The sequence below is a fragment of the Malania oleifera genome, chromosome 2 (assembly GCF_029873635.1).
Source record: "Malania oleifera isolate guangnan ecotype guangnan chromosome 2, ASM2987363v1, whole genome shotgun sequence".
NCBI classification, from domain to species: Eukaryota; Viridiplantae; Streptophyta; class Magnoliopsida; order Santalales; family Ximeniaceae; genus Malania; species Malania oleifera.
Genome location: NC_080418.1, coordinates 129,297,998 through 129,310,484, shown reverse-complemented (window position 1 = coordinate 129,310,484; position 12,487 = coordinate 129,297,998). Strand labels below are relative to the sequence as shown.

The 12,487-nt window shown below is 34.1% G+C and overlaps 1 protein-coding gene across 12 annotated transcripts in view; it reads left to right on the top strand.

The window, feature by feature from the left end:
- LOC131147780 (ABSCISIC ACID-INSENSITIVE 5-like protein 2) overlaps positions 1 to 2,894 on the top strand; it is a 42,454-nt gene extending 39,560 nt beyond the window's left edge. For 7 of the 12 annotated variants that reach the window (XM_058097346.1, XM_058097342.1, XM_058097348.1 and 4 more), the window contains exon 4: positions 2,464 to 2,894. In XM_058097346.1, the coding sequence (XP_057953329.1) occupies positions 2,464 to 2,544 (81 nt within the window). In that variant the 3' untranslated portion in view covers positions 2,545 to 2,894. The remainder of the gene's footprint in view (positions 1 to 2,463) is intronic. The other 5 variants (XR_009134936.1, XR_009134939.1, XR_009134938.1 and 2 more) reach the window with 1 other exon arrangement.
- The last annotated feature ends 9,593 nt before the right edge of the window (positions 2,895 to 12,487 follow it).

Here is a 12,487-nt window from a genome sequence, read left to right as displayed (position 1 = left end):
AGAAAGGGTAATGGTTCACGCCAAGCACCCAGGAAAATAGGTAGGGTGTCACGCCAAGCACTAAAGGGTAGGCAGGGTGAACGCTGCACTCTCTGGTAAGTTAGTATGGCAGAGAAAGGGTAATGGTTCATGCCAAGCACCTAGGAAAGTAGGCAGGGTGCCACGCCAAGCGTCTGGGAGAGGTAGGTAGGGTGTTGCGCCAAGCGTTAATGGGTAGGCAGGGTGAATGCTGCACGCTCTGGCTAGTTAAACCTTGCAGAGAAAGGGTAATGGTTCACGCTAAGCACCCAGGAAAGTAGACAAGGTGTCATGCCAAGAGCTAAAAGGGTAGGCAGGGTGAATGTTGCACGCTCTGGCCAGTTAATAGAGAAGGACCAGGAAGCCTTTGATGAGTTGAGAGATGCTAATTAGAAGAAGTGGGTGCAATTATCTGATAATTGCTCAGTTCTATTTCAATGCCCAAAATACAACCAACAAGAGTCCCTTTTCAGCTCATTATAACTCAGCAGTTGTAGTTACCTTGCACGGTGGGTGAGACGTATAGAGGAAAGAGACCAAAGATGTAGGGGAGATCCTTGCAGTAGTCAACAACGAAGGTCGCCCACAACAATAGTGGGGAGACTTCTTACAGCCAATCAACGAGGACGTCGATAAAGTGAGCGGGGGAGTGTTAGGGGTTGACAATGTAGTGGGGGTTAAATGGGGAGGAGAGATGGCTTCACCTGTATTTGCTAGGGATTTTATACTGGATGTCGAATTACTTGGTTGATGAATTGCATGGTTGCCCTATTAATTGAATAAAACAAATAGTTCCACTTATCATTGAGTATGAATGTCTCTTGCCTTCATGATTCATTATTGTTGGAACTAATAATTTCATGATTACGAGTGGCTTTCGAAACCTCCCTGGTGCTCATGACTGCAGGTTTGAACATGTAGTTGTTGGCTGACTCTGTCGAGGGAGAGCCTCGATGAATGCCGCGCAGCCCCTTAATTGAGTTAACTTGGGGGTCCGTGACACTTTGCTTGTAGAAAGCTTCAAATTCTCTTCTTTTTTTATGTTTGAAAATATGGAATGTTAATTAGCCTAAAAGATCTATATGTATTTAACATAAATCAATCACATTCAATTCTTTTATGAGAATTAGGGACATTGCACTTTGAAGTCAAAACTCAAAGCACAATTCTACCTCTAAAGGATATTATTGTCTCTGAAGATTTGTTAGTTTTTGTGCAAATTGGAAACTAAGGATCTGGACAGTGGTTGATGGGAGCCAGCTGATTACAGTTTAGTAAGGAAATTCTTTTGCTTAGAAATCTACCCTTTCAGATAACTAGCCCATCTGATTGTGAGCTATTGAACTCCTAGCTTCGTAATCAAATATTTGAATGAGTGGATATTTTGATGGTTTTGTCTTTTGAGCACATTCCATACACAACTGGCTTTTGTTAGTTGCTCTAATCTTGCTAGAAATATTGCTTATGATTGCCATCCCTCTCAATTTATACTAGTTTGCTTTCCACGTGCAACAGTATATTGCCTTTGTTGAGAATGCTTGAAATTTGTGTGGCCAAAGTGAATCATGTTCAACTGTTTAGTTTGACAATATGTGAGATTTTCAACTTCTTTTAAGAATGTTCCGATGCCCTTTTACCTTCCTGTAGAGATATTCCTCTTTTTCTCATCTCCTGTTTCCCATACTTCGTGAGTATGAGATTTCAGGTTTCATATTTTAGGGTTGTAATTGTGCTCCTAAGCCTCCTTGATTTGTTCTGTCCAACATGTCCTTCTACATTGCCCGTTAATATTGTTATCATCTTTTTCTCCCTCTGTTTTGGTTAGATTGCATTGATCATTTAAAACTTTTCAGAAATAAGTATCCACTTTAGCCATTGTTCAGAGGGGTTGAACTGGTGCATGTGGATCAATGTTGTAAATACTGTTTTGTACTGGCTAGTGCAGACTGTATTGGTCTTAAACCATTATGATAACACCATACTCTTAATGTCATTGTCAATTCCAATCAGTGCCAGCCAAACACCAGTCAATATGGCGAATGCAGTTTTTTCAATTGATATTTATCTATATGTTAAATTTCTTGAGTCCAAAATGGTGGTTGCATGCTAGTATCAGTGTGTACCATTCTAGATTTCTGCTAGAGGTTATTTTAACCGTTTACTATATTTTACAACCTTGGTGTGGATGAGAATTTCACAGTCATCAATGGCATATCCATATTTGAATGCCTCCCACTCGAAAAGGGGTGAAGAACATACTGTCTAGATTTTATTTCGTATCTCATTCCTCTATAAATTCATTTGTACTTTTCTTTATTTATTTATTTATTTTCTGCTACTTTCAGTTTCTCATTAATAGAAGAATATTTCTTACCTAGACCATTTTCTACTCACCTCCTTTTCTTTCCTTATTTATTTATTTTTTATTTTATTTCTTTTTTGTAGGAGCTGGAGGAGATGTTGCCATATGACTCGTCGCCAGAGCCAAAGTACCAGCTGCGAAGAACAAGTTCAGCCTCTTTCTGACGTGCTATCCCTGTGGAAGTTTTGTAGAATATTACGGCCTCCATGGGGTCTCTGTGGCAGCTGCTTTGGGACTCTTTGCTGCTGCTGCGGCTGCTCGTTGCTCATGTGGTGACGTGCTTCTCCCATCTTCTATTAGGGTTGATTTTATGTACATTAATAACGATCCTTACCATTTGGTATTTTTATACAGGAGTCTCATATGCCATGTTTATATGCTTAGGCATGGGTTGTGTTGCTGGAAAACAAATTTAGAGAAGGAAGCAAGATCATTCTAGTGATTAAGCCCTGTGTTCTTACAATCATAATGCTCCATAATAAAATGAGAAGCCAATCTTCCAGCATTTTAACAATTTCAGAATTGTCATCAACCTGGTATCCTTATTCACACGTTGCAAGAACAACGAAGAAGGGTTTGGGTTGTGCTGCACCGTTTCTAGGCACCCCCTCCACCCTGAGAAACAGATTTCTCAGAGAGATGCTAATGGTTTTTGTTTTGTTTCCAGTATGAGCCTAATTAGTAGCACACCACTGTCTTTGTTGGGGCCAAGAGGCTGCTCCGTTGTGTGGCGCCTTGCAAAGATTTGGCTGGGTCTGTCCGCACCCCAGTTAGGGGGTGAGCATAGAGTCTGGGAGCCAGTCCGAATTGGTCTGGGTTGGATCAAAAGTAGTTGCAAGCTGTATTTTGAGGAGCAAATTCTGGTTCCTAATAAGGTCAGTCTTAGAACCGATCAAGCATCAACCTTGATGGGTTGGTTCCAAAATCGACCCAACCAAGTCAATCCAGTCGTATTAGTTGGAATTTTGATATAAAAAAAAAAAATAGAAAAAATTACACGTGATAGCATACAAGAGAAAATTGAGAAAAGGGGAGGAAAGATGATAAGGAAGTTTAGGTTTACAAAATGGATAAGATCAAAGGTGTCTGAATGATTGAAAAAATTTAAAATTTTGAACCAAATTGAATCGAGAAATGATTTAACCCTCTCCGTTTATATTTTATATATATATATTTGTGATGATAAATTTAACCAAAAAAGAAAAGGTAATATTATCAGCAAACGTGTTTGTTGGTTAATGCATAATTAGCAGAAGCTGGTTTGTCTGCTTTCACTAACTTGGTAAGTGGATAGAATGTGGATCTCATATAAATCAATCTATTGTCACAGCTTGCACATGGGCTCATACCAATCACAAACAACATTTTTCATCTCTATGATACTTTGTATCTTTGTTGAAAAATGCATCAAAAGAGCAAATTCCCCTTTTATATTATGAAGTTTGATTGATCATACTATATTATTAACACCACAATAACACCTATTATCTCTAATTCATATCTAGTTTCACAGTTGATCTTTAGGGCTTATTTGGTATCATTGTTGTTTTCTATTTTCTGTTTCTGTTGCTCTACACTAAAGAAACAGATTATGAAAATGCATTTGTTTATATTAGTTTTCTATTTTTATGCTAAGTAGCCCAAAATATCTTCGAGTTCTTTGCTCTTTAGAAAATGGTTTGTGTGAATAAGAATTTCAATTGTTTGTCAAAAAATTGAAAATCATATTTTATGATTTTCAGTTGTCTTGGCAACCTATTGCCAAAAACTTTAATATTCAAAAATAATTTTCTTGGATAAAAGTATTCATTTTAAACACTTTAAAATTAAAATTAAATGATTATATGAATTTAAATATAATTAAAATAAAAATATACATAAAATTTGAAAAATAATAATAAAACCAATTACAAAATATTTTTACTATTTTTCCATTATCATGGCTAATAATTTTTTTTATTGTAAAGTAAATTTTGAAAGTAAAATAATTATAATAAATTTTATTTTTATTATAGTATTTTTTTTAAATATGTATTATTTGTAATTTTATTACTTTAATTATATTTTTATAATATTATTTGATTTAAAATGAAAATGAGCTTTTTTTTTAATTAAGTTTTAAATTTGTATTAGTTTTATAAATATTAACCAAGCAGGTTGTTGGCCTTTAGTTTTTAATTTCTGTTTCTGGTATTTGGTTTTCGTTTTTGGTTTTCCTTTCTCTAATTTTTGATAGTGATACCAAATGACTCCTTATTATTATTATTATTATTATTATTATTTAAAAAAAAACTTGAACCATTTGACCATAAATTTTTATTAGAGATTGTATGAGTTTAAACGATTTGAGAACAAAATTATCATAGAAAAGTCTAATGAACATTTATTTTAAGTGATGAGTGTTGTAAGAACTTTTTTCTTAGTGTTGCCAAATAAGGGCAAAAGGATTAGAATTCACTATTTTTTTTTTTAATGGAATGAATTCTCATATAAATTTGACTTCAACACCAACAATCATTTTCTACATAAGACCTTCAATAAAATACCACTTGAGAGGCTCCAAGTCACCTTTAAAATTTTTTCAACATTTAAGTTAGTTATGGCAATGCAATGTACATGGTGTTGGTACACAAAATTTCATGTCTCTTGGATCAAATAGGAAAAATTTTAACAAAATTACTTATCTCAATTAAATTACACGTGGTTATAACAAGGAACAATAATGTATTATTTACAATGGGTCTGAAATGAAATAATGTATGTCTTAATCAGAAGGATATTGATTTCATACATGTTAAATCAGACAATTTCATGATCATCATATACAATATGTAGGTGTGGTGCAAAATTACTTGGTCAAATATTATCACTAAGAATGTTTTTGTAGATGGTCAAAGCATCTTCCCTAAAAGTTTAAGTTTCGAAGAAGCTCATCATGACTAACATCAAAAGGTATCGAAACTCAATAAAATGAGATGGGATCAAAATGTGTCCATAATAGTCCAAGCATTTACCTAAGATGCTTAAACTTCAAAGAAAGTCGTTGAGACTAAGATTGAAATGTCTCAAAACACACCAAAATGAGGCTAAGTCGACATGCCTCAATACAACGATTTATAATATTGCCATAAATATGAATTACATTTGTGTGCACAATATTAAATGATAGAGAAATGATCAATCCATGACATTCTCAAGAACAACATAATCATCAAAACAAAGTTGTAACCTATTCCTATTAACCGAAAACATCAAAGAATTTGACTAAACCTATACAAGTTACATGTTCCTAGAGAACTTCAAGAGTTAAACCATATAAGCCACTTGACCCTTGTCTTATCCTCTACAAATGCTATGTTTAACTTACTGCGGACACGTTTATTCTTTTATTTCTCTTTTAAAGTTATACTACTCATCCACATTAGTATTCTTATTTCAGTAACTTTTACTTTTTGAATATATTGTTTCTTAGTTACCCAACATTATGATTCATGTAACATAACTTGTCTTATGAACTCTTTATGAAACTTTCCTGTTAATATTAAGAGTATTTATGTGTATTGTACTATAGGAATTCATATAAGTACATCTTATGTTGGTTTTTGTTATGAAGCTCTTAGGTTATTCATTTGGACCTTAGATACCTTTTAAAATCTTAAAAAATATATATTTTTTTTACAAAGTTCAAATATTATTTCAAAAGATCAAAATCATTTTTGGAATCAAAATATAAAGAAATTTGAACTTTAGGATGTTTGGGCGCCTGAGGCATCATGCTTAGTCGATCGAATGCAGAAGTCTAAACAACTGGTCTGGTTCCAAAGAGTTCGGGCAACCGAACCTCAGGTTCAGTCGACCCAATAACTACTGCCATTGTTAAAATTCTAGACATAGTTGGTTCGAGCGACCAAACCTCAGATTCAGTCAACCAAATGTGTTCGGGTGACCAAACTCAGATTTCAATCTATCGAATGACTATCGCCAATTTGGAAATCCATATTTTAATTGGTTCGGGCGACCAAACATACAGTTTAATCGACCAAAGCACTGCGATAAGTTTCGCAAACGACTGAAAATCTTTTTTATTCTCAAATATTAAGTTGCCAAAACACAAAAAATGGCTATAGTTAAAACCTACTTATAAATAGCTAACCCTATATGTATTTTGGACACCCATATACACGATTTACATTGATCAATCATCAGAATCGCCATTCTTGCTGAAACCTAGTTCTGAGTGTTCTTTCAAGCGTACAAGCTTTTCAAAATCAGAATACCTTAACCTATCTCTTTGAGATTCTTGGCAAATATCTTCTGAGAGTATTGTAGAGTGCTTATTGTATACGAATCTACTCTGGTTAGAGAGTTCTTTTTGTACAAAATCAGTTCTTGATTTCCTTGTGTAAATTGACGACTCTATGATTGAGTTGTTGACAAGCGGAAGGATTGTTTTCGCTCGAGAGGTTTCTCCGTCTACTGAAGGAGAGAGGTGTCTCCACCTATTTAAGGGAGGACTAGTGAATCCTCATAGCTCGTTGCTTGAGGCAAGGAAATAGGCACGATTGCCGAACCTTGTAAAAAATAAAGTCTCACTCTCTCCCTTATCTTCTTTATTTTCCAAGCATATTTACTTTGATTTGTTAATGTTGTGAATGCTGTGAATACTCTTATTAATTAAACTCTGTTGTAGTTATGAATATAATTTTGATTTAATCTACTGGAATATTATTGTGTTGGTTTATCTCCTATTCAATTTAAATCTTTAACTATCTTGTGGCTGAGCATATTTTTTTAATATTGTCCTGTTGTGAGCATTGTCAATAGTGTGTAGTTGATTACATATTGAAATCTTAGTTTAGGCTCTTTCATATTTAGGAATATCCATATTGGTATAGTTGTTTGCTAAAAATACTTCTATGATTATTAAAGTATTTAGATCACTTGTTAAAAAAGGAATAAGATAGATTAAACTTCTGCATGAAAATTTTAAAAAACCCAATTCACCCCCCTCTTGGGATCACACCTCGACTTTCAATTGGTATCAGAGCCTAGTTGCAACAAATCCTAATAAGTAGTTGCATAAATATCTAAATGGAACACTTAGATGTGTCCCCGTTTGGTGAAGGTCAATCCTCCACAAGACCTCCAATATTTTGCGGTGTTAACTACACCTTTTGGATACAAAGGATGAGAATTTTTATACAAACCATGGATTGGAGGCCATGGAGAGTTATTGTCCAAGGAAATTACGTGCCTAGAAAATTCACTGATAATAAAGAAGTTCCTAAGGGTGAAAGTGAGATGAGTGAAGCTGGCATGAAGTTAATGCAAATTAACTCAAGTGCCATGAATGCACTTTATTGTGCATTAGACGCAAATGAATTTAGTAGGATAATGGGCTATAAAAGTGCTAAATAAATTTAGGAGAAGTTAGAAATAACTTATGAAAGAACCGTAAACGTTAGGGATAGTAGTATATACATGCTTACTAGTAAGTATGAAGCCTTTAGAATGAACCCTAATGAATCTATCTCTAGTATGTACACTAGGTTCACTCATATTATAAACTCTCTCAATGCCTTCGGAAAGAATTATCCCACCTATGAAATGATTAGGAAAATTCTCAGAGGACTCTCATCCATATGGGAACCTAAGGCTACAGCCATAGCTGAAGGTAGGAATTTGAAGGCAATGACTCTAAACGAGCTTATCGGGTCACTTCTCACGTATGAGATGACTATTAATGAAAGAGCAAGTGAAAACCCTAAAGCCAAGAAATCCATCGCACTCAAAGCTTCCAAGGAAAGCTAAAGTGATGAAAATGAAGAAGAGATGGATGTAAATGACATAGCCTTTATGACCAAAAGAATTAAAAAGTTCTTTAAGAAGAACAAGAAATTTATATGAAAATTCTAGGACTCCAAGATGGATAAAGGAGAGTCAACAAGAAGAGAATCAAAAGTAGAACCGCCTACTTGCTACAACTACAAAGAGGTTGGCCATTATAAACCAGAGTGTCTACTACTTAAAAGGGAAACTAAGAAGAAGAATAAAAAGGCTATGAAGGCCATTATTTGGGATAATTCAAGCTCAAGTAGTTCAAAGAGCGAATCAAGCGACCAAGAGGTTGCGAATGTCTGCTTTATGGCATGGAGCGACGATGATGAACAAAGTTCTTCTTTGAACTCATTTAATGATTCATGTAATGATTCTTATGATGAATCTAATGATGAAAGCATGTCATCTTATGAGGAACTACAAAGAGAATTATTTAAGGCTCATAAGATTCTAGTTAAGATGTCCAAACGAAACACTTCATTGAATAATGAGAATGAAGTTTTAGTGAAAGATTTAGAATCTCATACCATGGTTGAAAAGGAAAAGGACTTAAAAATTATTAGATTAGAGAATAAGATTGAAAAGGTGACAAAAGAGCTAGAAAACTTAAAATCTCAAGCTACTCTAGAAAATGAGAAGGATTTGAAGATCACTAGCTTAAAAAGTAAGGTTGAAGACTATGCTAAGACAATCTATAACTTTACGTGTGGAAAAGAAAACTTTGATAAGCTAGTGAGTTCTCAAAGATGACATTGGATAAAGAAGGCATCAGTTTCAATGGCGAAGAGAACAAGAAAAAGAAGAATCTCTCTATGGGATACTTTGTAAAAGAGTCGAAATTCTATGCTAGCACTTCATTAAATAATGCTTATACTCACACTACTCGTTTCTTATGCAAAAATAAGGGTCATATCAAATTTGATTGCCCGTTCATAAGAAAAGGTGTGGAAACCAAAAAGGTTTGGAGAGTCAAGGAAACATCTAGTGTTAAACCCTTGAAACCTAAGAAAGAATGGGTACCAAAACGAACTACATAATCCTCAATTTTTTCTTAGATCTTAGAATTAGTCATCCATTAGGGATTAAGTCGAATCAACCATGTCTAAATGAAGAGGTTTAGTAATGACAATATAATGCTCTGATAGTGGATAATGTTTGAAATGTCAAAATCTTAGTATATGAATCTACGGTACTAAGGACTTTAGAGAATCAAGTTAATATGAGAAAGTTAAAGAATAATTCTAAATTATTTATGTATGCTAAAGTTTAAATATTTAAAGTATAGCATACTTTGTCTAATCCTAAACTCATCTTGAAACTTTAATGCAATGACTCAAAAAATTTTAATGATTAAATAATTAGGAAAATAATAGATGGAAACGATAAATAAGGAATAAGGGGAAAAGGGAAAATTTTGAAAGAAGGGAACAGTAGATCTCGTCGACGAGTTTCATGTCCTCGTCGACGAGTGTTCTACTAAAGATTGTTGAAAAAGTTCAGTTCCTCGTCGACGAAAAGATCCCGAATGAGAAATTTTCAAATTTTAAGACTCGTCGATGAATGAATCTCCTCATCGACGAAGTTCCTTCTGTGACTCGTCAACGAATACTCTTTACTCGTCGACGAGGCCACGTGGCAAAGTCGAGTATAAAAGGGTTTGGGGAAACTTCTTGGCGAAGAAATTACATTTTCCCCTGTTTGTTTCTTACTCTATACGCCCCTTTGCCTTCTCTCTAACTTTCTGGCTTGGATTCAGCCCGAATCAACGATCAGAGACCTCTATGGTGTTCTAGGGAAGATTCTCTATACATCTAGCAGAACAGTTTTCTAAATTGAGCTTTTTGGGAAATGCTCTTAAGTTGAGGTAAGGGTTAGGATTCTCAGTTTTGAGTTTTTAAAGGTTTATTTAAGGTTTATAAGTTGAAAAAATGTAGAAATAGTAGTTTAATTGAGGTTTATTTAATTAAATTAGGGTTTTTGAACTAGGGTTCGGGTGAGCGTCACAGACATCTTTTGGGGATTCCTGTTGGCATAATTCAAGAAAACAAGTAAGGGGGAATATATATATTAAACCAGAATTTTATAAATTAAACTGATAAAAATGGATTTTATATATATATATATATATATCAGAAATCATAATTTAAACGGTTGGCATTTTAAACTCATACAAAATATATATATATATATATATATTTAAATTATAATTTCTGAGCCTAGGGTTATTTTATTAGATATGCATTTGTGAAAAATGGACTGATGAAAGTGAAATATTTTTCAAGATAATTATGTAAGAAATGAAAGGTATATTTTTAGTATATAAATGTTAAATGTAGATTGGCTTATTTTACGGGAAATATATATATGAATTTTATTGCAAAATGGCATGGTATGAGTAAAATAGAATTTTTTGTGGAATTATATTATATGTATGAGATGTTAGGAATACTGAAATGTGATAAAAATATGTATTGCATGTGTATTGTTTTATATGACATGAGATCCACATGATGTGGACTTTACACGAGATCCATGCAATGTGAACTGTTACTGTAATGACCCGGAAATTAAATAATTAGAAAATATAATGAATGAAATAGATTAATGGATAAAAAGAGGAAAAGGAAGAATTTTTAAAAAGAAAAGTAGGTCTTGTCGACAAATGTCCTGTCTTCGTCGACAAGTGTCCTTCTAAGCTCGTTAATGAAGTCTGCTCCTCGTCAATGAAGGAATCGTGAGAGAGAATTTTGGAAACCTTGAATTTCGCCGACGAAGGTATCTTCTCGTTAACGAAGACTCTATAGCACCTCATCGATGAATCAACGTGTCTCGTCGACGAAGCCTTGTCTATAAATAGGTTGTTCTTCATTTTCAGCGTAAAAACTTGCAAACTCTCTCTCTCCTCTCTTTCTCCCTAAAACGGTTTTACCACCTTCTCTATTCGATCTTGGGCCGGATTTGACCCAGTTTGACGATCCAAAACCGCCACAAGGTTCGTAGGATCGTTCTCTGTATGGTTGTAGGAGCTGATCGTTGGATTGAGGGGTTTGTGAAACATCCCAAAATTAGGGTAAGTGAATTATTTTGGGATTTCCTTAATGAATAATGTTATTTGAAGCCTAAGAAGTTGTAAATAAGTGTTTTGCTTAAGATTTGAGTTAGTTAGAATTTATTTTAATTAAATTAGGATTTTTTGGATTGAGGGTCCACGTAAACGCTGTTGGTATCAGTTCGGGGATCCTATCAGCGTAGCTCGAAAGTCAGGTAAGGGGGAAATATATATATTAGATAAGGTTTTCATGAATTAAAATGAATTATGTTTTATTTATGTATATATGTTTTTATGTGGGTTCAAAATACCAGCCATGAAATTTATGTTTTCTGAGCCTAGGATTGTTTATATAGTTAAGTATATGTGAAAGTAAACGAATGAAAGTGAAGAGATTTTCTGAGGAATTAAGTAAGAAATGAAATATATTTTCAGTATATAAATGTTAATTACGGGTTGGCTTATTTTGTAAGAAATGTATATGAAGTTTACTGTTAAATTGTGCGACATGAGATTCTATGCAAATATATGTTAAATGTATAAGATGCAGGATAAGCAAGTAAAGTATTACGAATAAAATATGATATGGATAATGTTGCATGTGTATGTTAAATGCAACCATGTAAAGGTACGACAGCTGAAAGCCGGGTTAGCAGATTTTAGCGCATTTCTATATGGACTAACTGTAGCAAATTCTATCGCATTTCTATGTGGACTAACTGATGATGGCTAAAGAGCGGCTGTAGTACAAAGGAATGAAATGAAAATGTTATGAAATAAAATGACAAGGAATAACAATGCGATGAAGTGAAATGTGAAATATGAAATGTGAATGATACAAATGGGAAAGAGTCACTTAAAGTGAAACGCAATGAAATGTTAAGTTATGAACATGAAAGAATATGAATGATTGAATAACGATGGAAAGAATGATGTATTATGATATCAGAAGTATCTATGTATATAAAATATGTTACGATTAGGCGAGACATACTCTTCACCTGAGGGCTTGCTGAGTAAGGCAAGTGCACTAGTAGCTTTAGATGTGACAGTAGCTGCATAACGCACTAAGGCGGAGGGAACCTACTTGTATGGGCGGGTAGATTTCCTTATCCTTAGGGCCTTTGCCGGTAAACTATTGTTGAATGTGTGAGTACGAGATTAAGTTAACACTTGAGGGCTTACTGAGTAAGGTGAGTGCCCTGGTATGCTTTAGTTGT